Source organism: Salarias fasciatus, chromosome 17 (genome assembly GCF_902148845.1).
Source record: "Salarias fasciatus chromosome 17, fSalaFa1.1, whole genome shotgun sequence".
Lineage (NCBI taxonomy): Eukaryota > Metazoa > Chordata > Actinopteri > Blenniiformes > Blenniidae > Salarias > Salarias fasciatus.
In genome coordinates, this window is record NC_043761.1 from 14,582,898 (window position 1) to 14,605,084 (window position 22,187).

The 22,187-nt window shown below is 45.8% G+C and overlaps 2 protein-coding genes across 2 annotated transcripts; both read right to left on the reverse strand.

The window, feature by feature from the left end:
* Positions 1-3,115: 3,115 nt before the first annotated feature.
* On the reverse strand, positions 3,116-10,793 carry LOC115404658 (plexin-C1-like). Its single transcript, XM_030114062.1, has 16 exons — positions 10,184-10,793; positions 8,354-8,455; positions 7,291-7,425; positions 7,097-7,197; positions 6,920-7,025; positions 6,677-6,836; positions 6,422-6,524; positions 5,373-5,448; positions 5,172-5,213; positions 4,954-5,087; positions 4,545-4,724; positions 4,268-4,376; positions 3,905-4,084; positions 3,657-3,824; positions 3,391-3,490; positions 3,116-3,174 (listed from the first exon to the last, which is right to left on the reverse strand). The coding sequence occupies exons 1-16, from the start codon at positions 10,724-10,726 to the stop codon at positions 3,116-3,118; spliced, it is 2,298 nt and encodes a 765-aa protein (XP_029969922.1). The 5' UTR covers positions 10,727-10,793.
* Positions 10,794-14,726: 3,933 nt separating this feature from the next.
* On the reverse strand, positions 14,727-22,162 carry LOC115404659 (plexin-D1-like). The gene is made up of 7 exons (XM_030114063.1): positions 22,080-22,162; positions 16,084-16,159; positions 15,896-15,937; positions 15,678-15,811; positions 15,269-15,448; positions 14,998-15,106; positions 14,727-14,744 (listed from the first exon to the last, which is right to left on the reverse strand). Exons 1-7 carry the CDS (start codon positions 22,160-22,162, stop codon positions 14,727-14,729), a joined length of 642 nt encoding a protein of 213 aa, XP_029969923.1.
* Between the last annotated feature and the right edge of the window lie 25 nt (positions 22,163-22,187).

Sequence of the window (22,187 nt, forward strand, 5' to 3'; positions counted from 1 at the left end):
GCTGGCACACTGTCCCTGGGGCGGGGCAGTGTGCCAGCGCACGTGTGGGATTGGCGAGTCAGTTTTTTTGATCTGTCTCAGTGTCTGGCTGGCGCCAGGGAGAGGACCAATAGCGAAGCCCGTAGGTGGGCGAAGCACCACACGAAGTAGAACAGAAATTTGTCACTTGTCAATTTCAGTTTGGACCAAATACGGATTCAGCATTGTGTGTTGATTTATCCTACAACACATACAGCTACAAAAACTAAACCTGTAAAATAATCATCTGTGCGCAACATGTGATAATACGACAGGATGTTATCGATGGTGATTTATGGCATGTTACTTCAAGTAAGGAGACAATATCCTCCCCATGTCTCTGCGATAAACTGCACAAGAAGCATTTTAAGTACCAACAGTTTTGACACTCACACATTCTATCGAAGCATCAAAGAAAAAATAAGTTAAGATTTTGAGACGCACGAGGCCTTTTCCATACCTTTAACTTCAGTTTGTGGTTTTGCCAGGAGCAGATAGACTTCATGTCTGCATCGAATACACACACTCTGTTAGGACTTCCCCTCAACTGTTACCACTGACAAAGACCGAGAATGAAAATCTGTCGGGATTTAATTACCTGATTTGAGTTGATAATTAGATAAATGACAAGAATTTTAATGAATGTTTTGCTGACTTTGGGATTTGAATAATGAATATAATGAGTAACTTCTCAAACCTCTAAATTAATCTATAATATGAGCGCTGTGCTCTCATTGCATTGCTGGGTTTTCTTCAGGTCCTCCAGTTTCCTGCCACAGTGTAAAAACATGACAGGTTAACCAGAGATTCTGCATGTGGAGAAGCTGACATGTCTCACATCTGTTGAACTCTGGCTACATTTGAAACATTTTGACTTTTTGACTTGTTAACAATTATAATTATCATTTCTTTTTCTCACTATATTATTAAAACAAAGTTTCCCACATTTAGTCCAAATCTAGCAATTAAGACAACTGAGAAGATAAGAAGTAAAGCAAGCAAATTTTAAAGGAGCACAGCGCAGTTTGCTCGTTTTATGCGAAACACCGACCCCTGCAGGCCTTAGGCGTAACTGTAGCTTAGTGAAAAGCTCGTGTCTGTGGCATGCGCCCATGTACGTGCACAGAAGAGGGGAACTCCTTCCTCGCTCTTTTAGCAGCGCTCGAGTAAAATGTAAGTTTCTTCTGCCTGGTGGGGTCTGTGCTGGAGCTGTGGCAGTGCTAGAAGCCGGTCTTTTCTTACTTTCTGGAAGCTCCATCCTCAGTACTGCTCAGTTGTTGCTGCGAAGCGTCTGGCGGAGTAATGGCGGACAAATCGAAACTTAAGGATTACCAGGCCAGCGGGAGCGTGCATTACGTCAGGCTCAGAGCGATTCGTACCCGAATCACTCATATTGCTGTGCCTTCAGTGCCCTGCACAGGAAAATAACAGCGACTGCGATATTGCAGAAATAGCTCTTGCAGCCCATCAGGCAAAGGTGAAAACGTGTGTGGGTGTGAATAATTGATAATTTAATATTTAAAACTGCGCTGTGCCCCTTTTAATCTGAAAATGGGTAACCACATTGTCACCAGACATCACATGTACACAGTCTGTAAAACTACTTAATACAAGAAACATTTGAATAAAAAACATATTTGGTTTTATTTTATTTTAAACAACTTTATTAAAATGGAGGGAAGTCTGAAAAATACCACAGAGTTAGACCAACATTTGCAATAGATTTGTTGTAATGCGCTATGAGCTATATGAGCTATAAATGTTCTAAAGAGAATAAAAACATAAAAAAGTCACAATTAAAGTCACAAGCTTCCTCTTTATACAGCAAACATGAGATACATGAACATGAGAACCTGATCCCAGTGACATACAGTCAGTCTGAAATCTGATGGATTCTGTCTTTGCTGGTCACAGTATCTGCTTCACAACAAACCAAAAGAAATTAATGAATAGTAAATCAGACTTTAAAAATAACAGAAATGGAGCCGCTGCCTGTGGTGATTAGAAGCTTTAACCACTATAGCCACATTTAAAGGTGCATTAAGGAGTTTTACAACCTTAAAAATACTTATTTTCCACCATAAATATGTTACACATTTTTAATGATGTGTACAATGTGCCCTGACATATTCATTACAAGTACCTCTAACAGCGCTAAATTGTCACTTGAAAGTTGCAGTGCCGGTCCGGCCCCAGCATTTTTTTGGGGAGAATTTGAAAGGAATGATGTAATGCGCGCTCCGGCTCCTTGAGTGTCGATTTGTCCGCCATTACTCCGCCAGATGCTTAGTGAGCAGCAACTGTGCAGGATCTTCCAGAAAGTAAGAACAGACTGGCTTCTAGCACTGCCACAGCTCCACACAGACTCCACCAGGGAAAAGAAACTTAAATCTTACTTGAGCGCTTCTAAACGAGTGAAGAAGGAGTTCCCCTCTTCCGTGCACGGGAGCCACAGGGACGAGTTTTTCACTAAGCTGCATTACGCCCAAGGCCTGCAGGGGGCGCTGTTTCGCATAAAACGTGCAAACTCCTTAAGGCACCTTTAAAGTGCAGACATACAAGCATCTGAAATTAATAATGAAAACAACAAATCCAAACCTTTCTTTTGAGACGATACTGAACTTTTTTCTTATAAAGCAGCACCAGTGATCACGGTCTGTTCCTCTTCGTGGCGACTTTCTTATTCCACAGACAGATAAACACCAGCACGAAAAAAAACAAAACAAAAAACAGATTCCAGTTCAAATCAAGGAAAAACACAATATTAGTCATGAAGCTCGGAAGAAAACATTGATTAGAACCTTCCAATAAAATTCACTGGAAGTGAAAAGTTTGTAAGAAAACAGTTTCAGTATTTTAAAACTGGAAAACAAAGCTAGTGGTTTAAAAGTGGAATATGTTGTTGTTTTTGTCCACTTACCAGCAATAACACAGGGGATCAGCATGAAGCGCAGGATGACAATGACTGGAGGCATTAACATTGGAGGAGCAAGTAACACATAAACATAAAAGCATCTGAAATTAATAATAAAAACAACAAATCCAAACTTTTTGGGGAGGATTTTGACCTTTTTTTCTCAGAAAACAGCACCAGTAATCAGTGTCTGTTCCTCTTCGTGATGACTTTCTTATCCCACAGACAGACAAACACCAGCACTAAAAAAAACAAAACAAAAAACACATTCCAAATCAAATTAAGGAAAAACACAATTTTAGTCACAAGTGAAGAAGAAAACACTGATTATCAGACAACCATCCAATAAGATTCGGTGAAAGAGAAAAGTCTATGAGAAAACAATTCAAGTATTTTAAAACTGGAAAACAAAGTTAGTGTTTTAAAAGTGGAATATGTTGTTGTTTTTGTCCACTTACCAGCAATAACACAGGGGATCAGCATGAAGCGCAGGATGACAATGACTGGAGGCATTAACATTGGAGGAGCAAGTAACACTGTCTTGTCACCGTATTTAATCTAAAACAGAAAACATCTCATCAGAGCCTTGAGCCAGAGATATGAAGGCTGGAATTTTGAGTGAATATTGATAAAATCATCATGAAAATGTGTCCAAACAAATGCAGGAATATTTATGTGCACATAGACATTTCATACAATAACGAGCTTTGTTGCATTCAATTACCATTAACGTCTGGAACTGTGCGCTGGGTGGGCTCTGAATCTCACAAGAGTAAAAGTTGAACTCTTCACCGGGGTCTTTGTCTTCCATGATGCAGGGGTATCGTTTCTCCTCCTGCTCCCCCCATACTGACAACTCCGCTGGTGTTATCTCCAGTTTGTCTGCTTTTCTCTGAAATGACAGCAGAAACTAATGTTGATCCCATGTGGAACACGTTGGTGTTATTTCAAACAAAACAGAAGAAATTCAACCTGTATGGTGATCTGGACGTGGTCACCCCTCTGTGTGGATGTGAAGCTGGTGAACTCTGGGTCTGGATGGTAGATCAGGTTTGTGGAGCAGATCAAGGTTTCATTGGCGACTTTCAACAGAAGAGAACTGCTGGAAACTCTGGAGGGATTTGTAGCTGCAGGTGACTTGAAGGTGAGATTCTGCATGAAATCAAAAGAAAAGAGACGTCTCATATTGATGATACGATTGTTATTTGACTCATTGTTTCTATGATCATAATGATGAAGATGTTCCAAGATGTTGTGGGTCTTCAGATTGAGGAAACATTTCCTCCATCCTTCACAACAGAAACCCAAACCCTGGTCTTCGCTCTCCAGACCCACCTGATGGTTCCTGTCAGTCGGAGGTTGGACTTCCTGAGGGGCTCGGCTGTGAATGACCCCCTCCACAAACTCCAGGTGAGATCCAGTGAGTGTGATCTTCCTCCCCCCACTGCAGGTTCAAGGAAAGTCGTCGACATGAAACTTCTAGCTCAGCATGATACATTGAAAACAGATTAAAAAGAAAACCTCCCCGTAACTCTTCATTTTCTGGCAGTCAATTGATTATTATTATTGTATTTTGTTTTAAGCATCACAGTATCAGTAAATCCAGTCACACCTGATCCAGGAGTTCCTCGGTGAAATGTCTCGACAGGAAGGTGACGACTGGTAGGTGATGCTCGCGTCACCGTGGCAACTGCCGTCTGGGAGGAGAACGCAGGCTTTCACTGTCCCTTTACGGTTTGCTCTGGGAATGTGGAAGGTCAGACTGGAGCCGCTGTTGTTCCAGACAGGAGACCTGAGCAGAGAACACACAACAAGACTCAACAAGATCCAGAAACAAATGAAAACTGAGCAGAGAAATGCTCCTCAATGCTCCATCACTCTTGGAAAACTGCACCATGTTCTCCTGAGAGCTGAGAGAAAAGGTTGGATCATGTCACTCCTGTTAAAATGTGATGGGTCAGTGTGTTTCATGGCTGCTGTTTCTCCTCTTGGACTTCCCAGATGTGTGTGAAGCGACTCACTCCTGTGGCGTACAGTCCAGGTCTGCCTGCATCCTCACTCCGGTCACACCGCTGAGGTTACCACCTGACAACACTGCGTGGTTTCTTCCATAGAAAGACACAATGCTGGGGCTGATGGAGGAGATCTCAGGCTTCTGACGAGGAAAACACATCAAAACACAATCAGCAGCAATACAGTCAGAGTGTGGAGGAGGAGAGAGTCAGAGGAAGAGACTCACAGGAAAGTTCAGCTCAGACTGCAGCGTTTGACACACACTGTCCTGCAGGAGGAGGAAGAAACACTTTACAGTGATGGAGCATCTTTCTGACACATCAGATGCTGTGGGCTCATGTACTATTTGGATTTATTGCACAATTAACAAGTACAACATAAATGAAGTGTCAATGAGCCTGTATTACAGCAAGAACGATGTTATTACATTTAACAGTCGTTCATTAGCCCAGGAACAGCTGTTGTTGCTCCATTCACAGCCGGCTTTGATACACTGCTGACACCTGAAGGGAAAACACAAATCAGAGTTTAAATCTGCAGGAAGGAACAGGAAGAGCTTCATACACCACAGTCACCAAAATTAAAACAAACAAACTGTCAGTAAGGTTCAATATGAAAAATATATACTCGCATGAATCATGTGACACAAAAAAAAAAAAACTAAAACCACAAGGGGATGCAGGCAAGGCTGCCTCAGCTCACCCTGACTTTTTGCACAAGCAATTGAACTTTAAGCAATTGCAATTCAAAGCGAGGGTCGGCAATCTTGGAAAACTAGCATGTAGCACGAATGTAGCATCTCCCAAGGCTCCGCCCAGCTCCCACCCCATTGGAGGAGCTCCCGTTGGCAGCGAAAGCACTGGACGCAGAAGCGCCGCGCGCGCGGGAGCGCCACTCACACGGAGTTTGTGATCGCCTCCAATGTTATTAACCTTTCTGACTGCCCGCACATAACGCGCATAGGAGCGCACCGCGCCCGCTCCACCTCGTTCTATTTTTCACGCGAGCGCCGAGAGCTCCGAGAGCTTGACAACGGGCGCGCGCACTGAAGCAGGGCCAGTGCACGCCATTGAAATGTACATGCAGGGGTCTGGTAAAACGGCGAAGGGATTTGATCGGTTCCTGAAGAGCGGTTCGCGCCTTACGATTGGTCGGAGTTTTTACTGTCCTTTGGCCGCTACTGTTGTCAGATTTTTTCCGCACTTTTTTCCATACAAATAATGTATTGACTTCTCCCAGGGGGCGAGGAGCATTTCACTCAGTATGACAAAAAGTGGTTTTGGACAACATCGTGTACCCTACCTTTAATCAAACATTTCTATAACAGGTCTCCAAATTGGCTATGATGAGCACGAATGATCACTTTACGCTGATGATCTTTTGCTGTATATAACTGAACCATGCACTTCAATACCCCCACTGTGGAAACATGTTCCCCTGCAGCTGTCTCCACTGCTGTGTGAGTGAATGACTTACAAGACTCGGGTTGGTGGTCCACTCATATCAGAACAGTTCATTAACTGCAGTTGTTCGGTCAGACTTGTTGAGCCAAGCGCCATCTTTACAGTGACCAGCAGGCCTGTCAAACAGAAACATGATCTGCATTTCATCATTTTGAAAACTGACAATATGTTTTAATGTGTAACAGAATGTAATGAGACAAGAGATCAGTCAACTGGAGGTGAATATTGTGTCTGTTTTGCATTTCCTTCATCATTTCTATCAAATCACCTTCAGGAGGAACAGTCTGTTTAGAAAGGATGCAGGTGCATTGTGGGAACTGTGGAGGAAGGCCATCCCGGCTACAAAGCTCCCCAGAAGTTGTGGAGAACTGACAGGCGAACCGCGTGTCTTTGCTCACATTCACATGAGTCTGGATGTTCAGAGTGAGCTGAGAGAGAAAGAACAGAAGATGAGTGGTGAATCAAGGAGCTCCAGCTGGTTTCAGTCCTCAGAGTGTGATCTGGTCTGAACCTGTCCAGTCCCGTCTTCAACAACTTTGTGGGAAATCAGTTTCTGCTGGAAGACATCAGGAATGGACAGCCAGTGGGAGTCCTCACAGTCATCTTCAAAGGTGCAGCTTTGGAAAGAAACACATGTTCTCACCAAGTTCATGACTGCTTGAACTGTTCCAGAAGCTTCTTCTCTCACCTTCCTTTGGAGACACACCACACACAGTATGGATCCTGAGCAGTCCACCACTCCTGGACATTTGTGTGTGTGCTGCACTTTGCTACAGCCACACGCTTCACCTACAAACAAGAGCATTGAAGAAGACTTCAAAATACACCAAATGCAAAGGAAAATTATTACAAGCTGTGAGAGACAGTTCCATCAATATCTACCTCATTTTGAAATGGCACATACACATGTTTATGATCCACTGGATCCAGGTGCATTCTGGGAAACACTCGGCGGTCCTGGTTGGACATGTAGAGCACTCTGGGACAGGTGGTGTGATAGTTCCTGTCCACAGCAAGCTGACGACAAGAGTGTGAGTCAATAAATGTTCTGAGGAAGAAACTTCAACTTCAAACTGGATCCTGTTTTTCTCAGAAGTCTTTAAAAAGCTGTTAATCGTTCATCGTTCACAGGATGTGGTTCGTGATAAGTCAGAGCGAGGGAAGTTTCAATGGTTTTGCATTTAACAAACGTGTGTTAAGATCTTATCCTGCTGAGTTTTACCAGCATCAGGGGTTTCGCAATCCTTATGACCGGAACAGCTTTTTTTCTGATTTTCCACCGAATCAAATTTATCTGGAGTCACAAAACATGTCTATCCTTTAAAATGAGAAGAGCACAGCTTCTGAAATTTCACATGTAATGTAATTGTGAATAAAAAAAACTGTATCTTATGCTGCATTCAGGAAGTTTCAATTTAAATTTGGAACAGAAAACATTTCATAACATTTTCAGGTTTCTCTGTTCCTGATTTGAATGGCCTCATCCTTCTGTTGCAGCATCTTTCAGACAATTTAGACATTTTATAATAGAACAGAAATGCTTTCCTAATACCAGAGGAAAAATGATTTAACTGTTCATCCACACAGAATTAAATCAAAAGAAAGTTGAAAAACAAGGATAAAAAAGAATTGTGACTCATGAGTCATTTTAAATATCAAACTGCACAAAGATTAATGCTGATGAATATAAACACATGAACCAAAACACCATGAACAATATGCACAGGAAAGATTTACAGTTTTACGGCCTCAAGAGGGAGGAATATTTTTGTCATTTTTGACATTTTATCTTTTTTTAATGCATTCTTTCTTGTTCTTGTTTTTTTTCATTTTTCCTGGGTATTGTAGATCAAGTTCAGACTTAGTAATAAAGTACAATAGTTTGGGCTTTCTTTTTTGGGGGGGTCCATTAAATCTCACAAGCTGTTCAGTCTGATGGACTCACCTTGATGAGCTGCCCGTCTCCAGTCCCGATGAAGAAAACCATCCAGCTGTTCTGCCTCACTGCCAGAACAGAGGTCATGTTGCTCTGTCTGAGGAGAACTGCCTCCGGAGTTGCAGTCCATATTAGAAAATCTTTCTATAAAAATAGGGTATTTTTTTGTAAAACCTTTTGTAAATTCACATGCTATTAAAGAAAACTATGTTTCAAGCAATTTGCCATAACTTTTTACAATAGGTGACATTTTTTTTTTAACTTGGGTTGACCTGAGTGTGACTGTGTTCTGCATTAGTTTTCTGAGAAAAAGCAGGTTCAACACTCAGCAATGAAAAATATGATGGATCAGAGAGGAAGAAGTGAGGGTGATGATTTTCTGCTAGCATCAAGCACCTGGACTGCACACACTGCTCTCCTCCATCATCTTTTTATTATCAGTAATACACTATTATGACACTTTGTGTTGACAGGTTTATTATATATAGCTATATTTTTGAAGCTAAACGTGAATCTAAAGTCTCGGCTTTGCGTTCACCACGACCTCCTGAATGCTGATGTTTTCAGTCACTGTTAGCTACTAGCATAGTTAGCTTTGGCTGCAGAGTGGACACAACTTTGTTCAATTCTTTCTTATAAACCGTGGTTTGAGCACCGTGTTGCTTTCTTTAAGCCTCACAGCCAGGGTGAGAGTTTCACTATTGCTCAGGACTGTTTACGGTTTCATTTAAAAATATATTCAGGTGCAGATATTTTCCCTTTTGGTGTAATATGTTTTCAGATCTGCTTTTCTTTTTTTCTTTGTGATCACTGCTTTTGAGATCAGTCACACCTGAAGTCAGTCAGGCTGATTGGAGCTGCAGGATAAAGTGTGTGTGACTGCTGCAGTCCAGAGTGTGTGACACACCACCCTTATAAAGGAGTCATTGACTTAGAATGAGGTTTCATATAAACCCACAACACATCTCCACACAGAACCTCACTTCCACACAGGAACAACCCACACTGCAGCCACAGTGACAAATTAAAATCACCAGTTTCAACATTCTGTTCAGTCAGATATAGTTCAGTTGAAGACAGTTTTTTGACTTTGTGTCTGTTCTGACTGATTCTGAAGGCAGGGACCTAAAATGTCATGTGCAATTTGTATATTGTTGACAACCTCTTCATTAATTGTTCAATGTTCTTTCTATGTTCTCATTTTTCCAACCCGGTCTGGGTCTGATGATCACATAAACCCTCACATGACTGATCTTTTAAAAATTCATGAACTTTGATCATCTGTTCCGACCAGCACTGACTGTCATGTTGTCATTATGACATTACAAAATATTCAATTGAGTTGAATTTTTTTGAACATGCAAAGCCATTAAGAGTAAACTGAACACAGTGACTCACGCTCAGTTTTGATTTCTCATGTGAGGAGCTGGGAGGCACCAACAAGATTCCCCAACAGTCATTAGAACTGATGTCAAACAGCACCAGCTGGGTGTTGGTTTGTCCTCCATCCACACTGAACACGCCGCTCCACAGTCTCTGACCACCCGGGACGACCGAGGAGGCCAGCAGTCTGCTGCCATCACTGTCAGGGAGGAGAGTCGCTTCACTCACATACTCCAGACTCTCCCTTTTATCTAATGTGTCTTTGAGCAAAAACAGACGGACTCGGTTGTTTTTATTGTCTGATGGCACATTGGCGAGCAGATAAATGGTCGAGCTGATCTGAAATCCGTCCACGAACTCCACGTTCCCTTTACTTTCGATGGTGGGTACGCCAGATGCCTCATTTAGAGAAAATATCCCCCCGGTGGAAGTGTCTTCAGTGTTGTGAAGGTTTACGGTTCCTGAATCAGAGGGACATTTCTCCTCTCCAGACCCGTCCTGTTGTATCGCAGTCAGAATATAAGAGTCACTGCGAGGCTGGTTTTTCTTCAGGGTCACCAGAAAAGCGACGGACGCGCTGCTGCGTTTGGCTGGCCCCACCTGGAAGTTTTCCTTGTGCAGAATGTTGGAGATGTTGTTCAGGTCCAGAATCTCACAGTATCCACACGCTCCATCGATCACACCGCAGCTGATCACAGACTGATTCTTCTCAAACGGTAATAAAACATTGACCCTGAAAGTTGCGTTCCAGCCAGCGGCAGCAGGAACTCTGTGGAAGTCCTCCGTGTCCGGATTCAGGACTCCTCTCAGGGTCAGACTGTGGACCGGGGTCAGGTCGTGGTTCAGCTGGTACAGTTTCTCTTCAGTGGCGATGTAAACCGTGTTACTGTCCACGGCCAAGTGACGGATGTCTCCATCCAAGAGAAAGGATGTGTCTTCCTCCAGACACAGACTCGGGGCTCCACAGAGGGTTAAAAGCAGACCGAGCAGCAGGACCATCTTCCAGGGAGGGAGGCAGCTTCAGCTGAGAGACCCTCACACACTTCAGACCTGCATGGCTCTCTGCTCTCCGACACACACGTCCTGAAGCCGTGTGTAAAAGTGCCTGAGAGAAAAGGAGAAGTGCTGAAAATGGGAGGGAGCAAGTCCTGCGAGGCTGAAACTCAACTGACATTTATCTGTGTTTGTTCAGGAAATGTCACGATTACACAGCGTAGAACTATTTATTGCGCAATATGTATTTCAATTATATTAAGTCTGGACGCAAAGAATCTGTGAAAAATCAGATTCTGTGCGCTCCTCATGAATCAACAAGAACAGACTCCAGCCGGAAAATAATGCAAAACCATAAGAGCATGGTGGCTGACAGCATATTACATTAACCAGATATTCGCCACATACCTCTACGAGAAACCATCCAAAAAAAACAAAAAAAGAGAGCAACAGATTCGACAACTAATGAGACAGAGGTGACATCTAGTGTCGGGTCTGGGAAGTTCTCTTCTGGTGTTTATTGCAAACGTTGAATGATGCCCATGGAATAAGCACATTGAATTAACAGATACTTTATTTCAAAAGACTTCAGAGACGTACTGAGTCAACACCTTTCGGTAAAGACAAGTCAACACAGGTTTTGAAGAGTAAACATCAAAATGAAAAGGAAAAGCTGCATGCTGTTTGGCACACAGCTGTATAAAGTCATTCTGGACACCTTTCACCACTGATGCAGTCATGACTGAAACTATATCATAGTTACAAAGTGAGAAAAAATCTTGAAACAAATTACATTTAATAACCTAATAAAGGTCTTCCGTGTTCCCGAATTAAAAGCAGACCGAGCAGCATAGCATCTTCCAGGGAAGGGGGGCAGCTTCATCTGAGAGACCCTCACACACTTCAGGCCTGCATGAGAATACACAAAGTGCTTCGTCCTGCTAATCATGTTTGTAACAAACCATGAACATTTCTGATCTGAAAGCTCTCATCAAAGCATCACATTATTCATTCTAATACGTTTTGAGCTTTCAGATATTTTATTTTCTCTGTTTTAGGTTTTTTCAGGTTAAAGTTTAAAAATTGCAGCTTTTATTGTTCTAAAAGGTGGCTGACTTCAGTGGATGCCTGACCCAAAGAAAACGCTGGGAAGAAGACTGGAGGAAGATCAGACTAAATCTGGATGAGAGACACTGATGCTGGACGCCATGGCCAGAACAAAACATCATCAATAAACCGTATTTTATAGTTCTAGTAGTTTATAGTAGTTTGTAGATGTGCAGATGGTTTTAATGACACAGATGTTGCATCCGAGGCTTTCCTGTTTATGGTTTTTATCATGTTGAAACTCAGTATCAATCAAAATAAAATGGAAACAGCAACACTGTGATGATTAAAAGATAATAATAGCAATAATAATCATAATAGTTATTATAAAATGTAAATAACAATACTAATTATCGTAATAGTGACAATAATAGATATAACAATGCAATATGATGACCAGAATCATACAGTCATAATATCAATAACAATCAAGTACAATATACATCCTTAAACCAATTCTCTCAATAAAAATCTCAATCAGCCTGAACAGTTTATGAGTTCATTTCATTCTGTTTCTGTGTGTGTCCTCCATGTCTGATATTCATAACAAACTAGAATAGAAGTCGAAAATTTATCGATTTATGATCACTTCTATGGTGAAACTTATCATTCCTCAATGTGCTGTGGAAGCAAGGTCCACCCCAGCAAGATGGCCGCCAGCAGGCACGTGGGCTCCAATTCACAGCAGCGTGAATGTCTACGTGTATGACGTCTGTGTGGCAGACAGCAAGCAGAAGAGAATATTGGATTTTTTCACAGGCAATACTTCCAAAAAATTTAAATCAAATGTTTCCAAGGATGACAAAGATAAAAACATCATCATGGCAGCTGAAACTGAAATCACGTCAGCTAGCAGCTTAGCACCACCGTCTCCTCATAGACTCCTCCTTGCTGTTGGTTTGCGGGACTTGTCTTCATCTGCTGATGTTTTTTTGTTTTTAATCTATCCTTACTACCTGTCATGTCAGCGGCAGTGAGATTTGGAGTATAGACCCACCTGACTGTTTTTTTGCATCTTCAGCACCAAGGACAGCGCTTAAAATGGCCGCGATTTACTGCTGGAAAGTGTTTTTGTTCTGTCTGCTCTTGTGAGATGGTGAATTGCTGCCAACCTCCTTATGGAGAAAAAATGTAATAAGATGTGAGTTTGTTAGAACTTCTTAATGTTTATTTGTGTGTATCATAAGACTTCCAGCCAGTAGCATGAGTGGCAATGTGCAGCAGGGAAAAAAAAAACAATCAAGTCACTCCTTCATTCATTCATTTGCCAGCCCTCTCTTCTCAAAACACCTTCCCATGTGCCTGGGCACAAATAACATCTAACAACCTGATTAGAGTAGATATTTAAATAAATGATAACAACTTTGATGAATTTGTTGTTACCTTTGGGATTTGGATAATGAATACAATCAGTAACTAATCAAACCTCTAAATTAATCTATAATATGAGCGCTGTGCTCTCATTGCATTGGGTTTTCTTCAGGTCCTCCAGTTTCCTGCCATAGTGTAAAAATATGAAAATACAAGAAACATTTGAAAAAAAAAGACTATTTTATTTGGAACAAATTCATACAAATGGAGACCAGTCTGAGGAATACCACAGAGAGACAAAAAGTTGCAAGAGATCTGTTGTAAATATGAGCTATAAATGATCATAAGTGAATAAATATACACAAAAAAGTGATTCACCTGATTTAAATTGTTTCCCTCAAGCTTCCTCTTTATACAGCAAACATGAGATACATGAACATGAGAACCTGATCCCAGCGACACACAGTCAGTCTGAAATCTGATGGATTCTGTCTTTGCTGGTCACAGTATCTGCTTCACATCAAACCAAAAGAAATGTTTTAATGGTAAATTAGACATGAAAAAGAACAGAAATGGAGCTGCTGCCTGTGGTGATGAGAAGCTTTAACCACTACAGCAATAAAACAATAAAAACAAATCCAAACCGTTTTGAAGACCTTGAACTTTCTCTTATAAAACAGCACCAGTGATCAGTGTTTGTTCTTCTTCTTGGTGACTTTCTTATCCCATAGACAGATAAACACCAGCGCTAAAAAAAACAAAACAAAAAACAGATTCGAGTTCAAATCAAGGAAAAACACAATATTGGTCATGAAGTTAAGACGAAAACATTGATTATCAAAAGTAGAGAACCATCCGAAATAATTATATGAAAGAGAAAAGTCTATAAGAAAAACTGTTTAATTCGTTGAAAACTAGAAAACAAAGTTAGTGTTTTAAAAGTGGAATATGTTGTTGTTTTTGTCCACTTACCAGCAATAACACAGGGGATCAGCATGAAGCGCAGGATGACAATGACTGGAGGCATTAACATTGGAGGAGCAAGTAACACTGTCTTGTCACCGTATTTAATCTAAAAAAGAAAACATCTCATCTGAGTCTTGAGCCAGAGATATGAAGGCTGGATTTTTGATGGAATATTGATAAAATCATCATGAAAATGTGTCCAAACAAATGCAGGAATATTTCTGTGTACATGGACATTTGATGCAATAAAATGTTGAGTTGCAGTTGAAAAACAAAATTTACCTTTAACGTCTGGAACTGTGCGCTGGGTGGGCTCTGAATCTCACAAGAGTAAAAGTTGAACTCTTCACCGGGGTCTTTGTCTTCCATGATGCAGGGGTATCGTTTCTCCTCCTGCTCCCCCCATACTGACAACTCCGCTGGTGTTATCTCCAGTTTGTCTGCTTTTCTCTGAAATGACAGCAGAAACTAATGTTGATCCCATGTGGAACACGTTGGTGTGATTTCAAACAAAACAGAAGAAATTCAACCTGTATGGTGATCTGGGCGTGGTCACCCCTCTGTGTGGATGTGAAGCTGGTGAACTCTGGGTCTGGATGGTAGATCAGGTTTGTGGAGCAGATCAAGGTTTCATTGGCGACTTTCAACAGAAGAGAACTGCTGGAAACTCTGGAGGGATTTGTAGCTGCAGGTGACTTGAAGGTGAGAATCTGCATGAAATCAAAATAAAAGAGACGTCTCATATTGATGATACGATTGTTGTTTGACTCATTGTTTCTATGATCATAATTATTAAGCTGTTCCAAGATGTTGTGGGTCTTCAGATTGAGGAAACATTTCCTCCATCCTTCACAACAGAAACCCAAACCCTGGTCTTCGCTCTCCAGACCCACCTGATGGTTCCTGTCAGTCGGAGGTTGGACTTCCTGAGGGGCTCGGCTGTGAATGACCCCCTCCACAAACTCCAGGTGAGATCCAGTGAGTGTGATCTTCCTCCCCCCACTGCAGGTTCAAGGAAAGTCGTCGACATGAAACTTCTAGCTCAGCATGATACATTGAAAACAGATTAAAAAGAAAACCTCCCCGTAACTCTTCATTTTCAGACAGTCGACTGATTATTGTGTTTTGTTTTGAGCATCACAGTATCAGTAAATCCAAACACACCTGATCCAGGAGTTCCTCGGTGAAATGTCTCGACAGGAAGGTGACGACTGGTAGGTGATGCTCGCGTCACCGTGGCAACTGCCGTCTGGGAGGAGAACGCAGGCTTTCACTGTCCCTTTACGGTTTGCTCTGGGAATGTGGAAGGTCAAACTGGAGCCGCTGTTGTTCCAGACAGGAGACCTGAGCAGAGAACACACAACAAGACTCAACAAGATCCAGAAACAAATGAAAACTGAGCAGAGAAATGCTCCTCAATGCTCCATCACTCTTGGAAAACTGCACCATGTTCTCCTGAGAGCTGAGAGAAAAGGTTGGATCATGTCACTCCTGTTAAAATGTGATGGGTCAGTGTGTTTCATGGCTGCTGTTTCTCCTCTTGGACTTCCCAGATGTGTGTGAAGCGACTCACTCCTGTGGCGTACAGTCCAGGTCTGCCTGCATCCTCACTCCGGTCACACCGCTGAGGTTACCACCTGACAACACTGCGTGGTTTCTTCCATAGAAAGACACAATGCTGGGGCTGATGGAGGAGATCTCAGGCTTCTGACGAGGAAAACACATCAAAACACAATCAGCAGCAATACAGTCAGAGTGTGGAGGAGGAGAGAGTCAGAGGAAGAGACTCACAGGAAAGTTCAGCTCAGACTGCAGCGTTTGACACACACTGTCCTGCAGGAGGAGGAAGAAACACTTTACAGTGATGGAGCATCTGTCTGACAGAGCAAATGCTGTGAGTTCATGTATGATTTGGATTTACTGCTAAATTAACAAGTAGTGTAGATGAGCCTGTATAACAGTAAGAAAGATGCTACTACATTTAACAGTTGTTCATTAGCCCAGGAACAGCCGTTGTTGCTCCATTCACAGCCGGCTTTGATACACTGCTGACACCTGAAGGGAAAACACAAATCAGAGTTTAAATGTGCAGGAAGGAACAGGAAGAGCTTCATACACCACAGTCACCAAAATTAGTAGTTACTGGATGTAACTCCAGTTCTACGAGTAAGTGCGTGCCCGCCTACGGGCTTCGCTGGTGGCACTCCCCTTGGCGCAGCCAATCAACTGAGACAACAAAAGCTCGACGCACCAATCCCCCGTCGCCCAATGGGGCGGCTCCACACCCCCCGAGGGTATACCCCGAGCTGGAGGCAGCCATTCTCCCTTCTTCTGAATCAGCCAAGTAAGGGAAGCAGACAGCTGGGCCAGCAGGTAGGCGGGCACGCACTTACTCGTAGAACTGGAGTTACATCCAGTAACTACTAATTCTACTTCGTAAGTGCTTTGCCCGCCTACGGGCTTCGCTAGTGGCACACACCCAGGCGAAGGCCGTAGGTCGATGAATGTACTCCCAGCTGGCCTGCTGACGGGATTGGTGCGTAAGATGGAAGTAAACAAACCGTCCGTCCAGAACGGTCGCAGAACCCCCGAAGAACGAGGCATCCATGCGCCGAAATGCCGCCCGCGACGTGAACAAACATCGCCACAGCGACACACACACGCCGGCCGGGGCAAGCCACAGCAGCAGGCGGGGAACCCTGGTCCGCCACCCACACAGGGAAGCGGCAGCCGGGCTAGAGAATCCAATACAGCGAGCGGCAGAACTCCTGTTCCCGCGAACACCGTCACTGTAACAACATCCGCACACCGTGGCAGAGCCAAGCGGCAGGCGGGGAGAAAACTCTGGTCCGCGACCCCACCCAGGACGCGGCAGCCGAGCAGGAAGACCAACACGGCAAGCGGCAGAACTCCCGTTCCCGCTAAGCACCGTCACAGTCACAACATCAGCAGGCCGCGGAAAAAACCAAGCAGCAGGCGGGAAAGCCCTGGTCCGCGACCCCACTCGAGACGCGGCAAACAGGCCAGAAGGACCAAAACGGTTAAGCGACGGAACTCGCGTTCTCGCTGAAACCGACATGGCCACAGAGTCAGTTCACATATCCAACAGATATGAACGCGGAGGCCCAGACGGCAGCCTGGCAGATGTCACCGTGACACCCCTGCACAGGGCCGCACAGGCAGCCACACGCTGTGTGGAATGAGCATGAATCACTGCCAGCGGCGAGAGATTCTGTGCCCTGCAGGCAGCTGCAATAGCGCCCCCCACCCAGTGGACGAGACGCTGAGAGGTCGGGGGGGGCCCCACGCCCCCAGGCGGACCAACAAGGCGCAGAGATCCCCAACTCTCTTGGCGGATACCAGCGCAAACAAGATGGCGGCCTTGAAGGAGAGAAAGCGGACCTCCGCCTTCTCCAAAGGCTCGAAGAGGGGAGCCCCCCAAGACCCTCCAACACAACGTGGAGGTCCCACGGGGAGACCACATGCCTGGGGGGTGGCCGTAGCCAACACCCCCCACACAGAAACCGCTTCAACAGCAGGTGACTGCGTGCAGAGAAGCGGCCAAAGCCGCCGTAACCCACTATGATGGCCGATGCAAACACCGCAGTGTGGATGCAGCGCAGCCACCGTCCAGCAGGGCCTGGAGGAACTCCATGGAATCCCAGGCACCGCCCACCGCGTGGTGGTCCAGGGTGACTCCCCACCCTGCGAGAGACGCATCCGTGAACACCTCGACGTGATGCGATACGCAGCCCAGGGGGACTCCTAGCATAGGAGAGCAGGATCCATCCAGAGAAGGAGATCCTGGCATGCCCGGGGGCGGGATCGAGACCTTTCTGCATCTGTCCCGCTTCCCCAAGCAGCGGAGGCATGCAAACCACCGTAGCAGACTGCGCATGTGCAGAAGGTCCAACCGTACCACCAGGTGGGCCACGGCCATTAAATCCAGGACGGTCCTGACCAAACAGACCCTGACCAGAGGCATGGTCACTGCAGACCTCAGGGCTGAGAGGAGGGAGGCTCGCCTGTCCGCAGAGAGGCGGGCCATCATAGAGAGCGTGTCCAGCTCCAAACCAAGATAAGCCATGTGCTGAGCTGGGGTGAGTGCGCTCTTGTCCCGGTTCACCAAGAACCCCAGGAGCTCTCCAGGAGGTGTCTGACCGTCAGCATGCGGAACCTCCTGGTGGCTATGTGAGTGTTTAGGACCCGCTGGTCCAAAGCGGGTCTCATGACTCCGCTCTTCTTGGAACCAAGAAGTAGGGAGAATAAAAGCCCGAATGCACCTCCTCCGCGTCCAGCTCCGTAACCGCGCCCCGGCGGAGGAGCGAGGACACTCCTGCTTCGAGAGCGGCCGCCCCACAGGGCATGCGAGCCGCGTACAAAGAACCCCATTGAAGAGAAGCGGGCGACAGGTGAACTGCAGGGCATAGCCGCTTCTCAGCGTCCTGAACAACCAGGGAGAAAGCGGTCCCCAACATAGCACGCCACGTCCGAAGCGGAGCGTGAGTGGCTGTACCACGGCCTGAGGGGACAGTCCACCCGTCCTCCCAGCCTCGGGAGACGGGGGACCCCCGGCGAAAGGGCTGAAGGGGGTGTCCCATGAAAGAGCGCGGGCGGCCACTTCGGGGCCGCGGACCAGTGTTTTGCTGGGGACAAACCCGGTGGAGGCGGCGTGATCTCGAAGTTCTCGGGCCGCTGACCTTGGTGACGATGCCGGGGCGCTCATCAGCGGGAACCCAGGCTGGCACAGCTCCACTGCTCTAACGCTTCGCTGTGCTAACACAGGCGGAAGCCGGCGGATAACGCAGCTTGGAGCGTTTTTGAATGATGCCAGGGCCGGGGCGCTCATCGGCGGGGACCCGGGCTGGATAGCTCCACCGCTCTGACGCTTCACCGTGCTGACACAGGCGGAAATCAGCGGAAAAAGCAGTTTGGAGCGTTCGCGAGGTACCGGCGGGACCTCGACGGCGTTCCTCATGCGCATAGCACACGGTGGATGAGCCAGCAGCCTCAGCTCGTTGCTGTGACCCACGTCCACGGCTGCAGCATGGCAATGAGGGGGCGACCAGCGCTTTGTTGGGGGCGAACCCGGCAGAGGCGGTGCGGTCCCGAAGTTTCTCGGGCCGCCGGCCGCGGTAATGCTACCAGGGCGGGGCGCTCATCAGCGGGGACCCGGCCGGCGTGGCTCCGCCGCTCTGACGCCTCGCTGTGCTTAACACAGGCGGAAGCCGGCGGAAAGTAGTTTGGAGCGTTGCGAGGCACCGTGCAGGACCTCGACGGCGCTCCGTTTGCGCCTCGCGCTCGGCGGGAGAGCCAGCGGTCAAGCTCGCCGCTGCGTCCCGCTTACAGGGCAGCTATGGGTGGCCGTTTGTGCCATACATCGCCTGGTACAAAACGCCGTTAAGAACGGCGCTTTTGACGCCGAACGCCGCCAGGCGCTTTTATTTTGAAACGCCTTCCGGCGTCTCAAACGCCGGAAGGCGTTTAAAGGCTTTTGAAGGCTTTTAAAGCGCCACTAGGCGCTTGAAAACTGAGTGAGGAACTTTTTTCCATATATGTTTTCTTGTCCACATGACGTTTGATATATTAAATGTATTAAAATATATTTTTTCCTTTCTAATAAATTTTTCAAAACTGAAATGTTTAAAAACAAAAAAATAAATACTTTTGATCAGGGGTGAGCTTAATGAGGAGACTTACAGGGTTATAGGGTGGAAAATGTTCAAAAAATTACTTATCTGACATGTTTTCAGAGCAGCTAAAGTTTGCGAATAGTCAGAACAGGACAAAAGGATTGGAAATGTTCCCACAGGGAATTTTTTACCTTTGAAAAAGTTAGATCACATTTTCAAAATTTATGTAGAATCAAATTCCTTCACCGGAAATGTTTTAACTCTCATAAATACAATAAATAAATCCCACCTTGTGATAGAAAAAAACCCCCACAAAGGAGTCTTGTGTAAACAAAGAAATCTTGAATAGTTGAGCCTATATTTCTTTCCTTCTCTCCTTCTATTTTGTAATAACAGATTGTAATAATACCTACACATTGTGCAATAAATTATCTTTTTGACCCCAGGCTTGTGACTTCAGAATTGAGAGGAATACATGAAGCCCACTGGTGTGACGATCCAGGAAAAGCAGTGTTCCTCTCTGACAGTAACCTGCTTGGTGGCTCCCCAGATGTCATGGTGTCCAATGACTGCATCGTTGAGATAAAATGTCCCTATGCAGCCAGAAATAACATGTTTATAAGTGAAATAATTATCTGTGCCTTCGTACCAGTTAAACTGTTGTTTTATGTTGTGTGATTTATTATTAAAAATATGAACAGTAACAAAATAAAACAAATTATGTCATAATAAATTAAGCGGGAGCCACATAACCAGTGTGAAGATTTGTGTTTAAGTAGTTCAGCATCCCTGACACTTACTACCAAACGAATATTCAAATACTTCTTCTAATCATGCATTCAGATATTATTTGAAAAAACTTAACTGTACTGGGAATGTAATGTTGTAACAGTTTGAGACGCCGGGAGGCGTTTCAAAATAAAAGCGCCGTTCTTAACGGCGTTTTGTACCAGGCGATGTATGGCACAAACGGCCACCCATAGGCAGCAGCGCGGCGAGCGCGTGGAGGGAGAGCCCGTGATAGCGCCGTGCGTCCGGGCTGCTTCGCGCACGCTCCGCTCGCCATTCTCTGCTTTATCACGTAGCGAGAGAAGGGAGGGAGAGAGCCCCTCCAGCTTGCGCGGGAAGAGGGGAGGCTAGCTGCTCCTTAGTGACGTATCACAACAGCCGTGCTAATGGTAGCCCCTCACCGTCCTCTTGGCGGTGAGCGGGGCGTCCCAGACACGCCGCACGCAGGCCTGGACCGGTGGCACGGCGGGACACAGCACCGCAGTCCGGGACCGAGTCCGTGACTGGGTTGCTAGCCCGAGTGCTAAGCCGCGCTGCGCCGGCTCGGAGGCTACGGCGGAGGGGCGAGGCCGCGTTGAGCGGCGGAGGTGAAGAGCCCCGCGAGGTGCTCCACGGGCTCGCGGGGGGCTCAGGCAGGAGTACTGCAACAACACATCATGAGTAGGGCAAACTAACCTGTCTCACGGTGGTCTGAATAAGGTGGAGAAGGCGCCGTCGCATTGCGTGGGCTCCATAGACGCGGGGACGCCGCTGCTGCTGCTGCTGCCGCATGCGCGGGAGCCGGTGAGACGGCGCCCATAAAGGCCGCTCGCCACTGGGTTACCTCGAGCGGCAGAGTGAGGCAGGCAGGCAGGAAGGCCGCTGGCAGTGATGCCGTCAGCCGACACAGACAAAGCAGCGCTTGAAATGATCTTGCTTGATGAGCAGGGTGACAGGCCCAACGCCCAATGGCGACTGGTCACGGGCAGGTCCATCCATCTTGATTCGAAGAATCTTGATCCGAAGAAACTTGTGGCTTCATAATGTCTCAAGTGATGCTGAGGAAGAAGAAGGGAGAATGGCTGCCTCCAGCTCGGGGTATACCCTCGGGGGGCGTGGAGCCGCGCCATCGGGCGGCGGGGGATTGGTGCGTCGAGCTTTTGTTGTCTCAGTTGATTGGCTGCGCCAAGGGGAGTGCCACTAGCGAAGCCCGTAGGCGGGCTAAGCACTTACGAAGTAGAATTAAAATAAACAAACTGTCAGTAAGGTTCAAGATGAAAAGTATATACAAATTTGAATCATGTGACACAAAAAAAGCTAAGACCACCAGGGGATGCAGGCAAGGCTGCTCCAACTCACCCTTACTTTTTGCACGAGCAATTGAACTATTAGCAATTCCACTTCGATCCAACATTTCCATAACAGGTCTCCAAATTGGTCACGATGAACACAAATGATCACTTTATGCTGATGACATTTTGCTGTATATAACTGAACCGTGCACTTCAATACCCCCACTGTGGAAACATGTTCCCCTGCAGCTGTCTCCACTGCTGTGTGAGTGAATGACTTACAAGACTCGGGTTGGTGGTCCACTCATATCAGAACAGTTCATTAACTGCAGTTGTTCGGTCAGATTTGTTGAGCCAAGCACCATCTTTACAGTGACCAGCAGGCCTGTC

Excerpts from the sequence above, each read along its gene's own strand:
- LOC115404659 (XM_030114063.1), bottom strand. The coding sequence starts at position 22,162 with ATGGTGCTTGGCTCAACAAATCTGACCGAACAACTGCAGTTAATGAAC. Across the intron at positions 16,160-22,079 it reads GGACCACCAACCCGAGTCTT|GTGTCAGCAGTGTATCAAAG; the intron begins GTAAGTCATTCA and ends TTTTCCCTTCAG. Across the intron at positions 15,812-15,895 it reads AGTCTGAGCTGAACTTTCCT|AAGCCTGAGATCTCCTCCAT; the intron begins GTGAGTCTCTTC and ends TTTCCTCGTCAG.
- LOC115404658 (XM_030114062.1), bottom strand. The coding sequence starts at position 10,726 with ATGGTCCTGCTGCTCGGTCTGCTTTTAACCCTCTGTGGAGCCCCGAGT. Across the intron at positions 7,426-8,353 it reads GAGACGGGCAGCTCATCAAG|CTTGCTGTGGACAGGAACTA; the intron begins GTGAGTCCATCA and ends TCTTGTCGTCAG. Across the intron at positions 3,175-3,390 it reads GATCCCCTGTGTTATTGCTG|TGCTGGTGTTTGTCTGTCTG; the intron begins GTAAGTGGACAA and ends TGTTTTTTTTAG.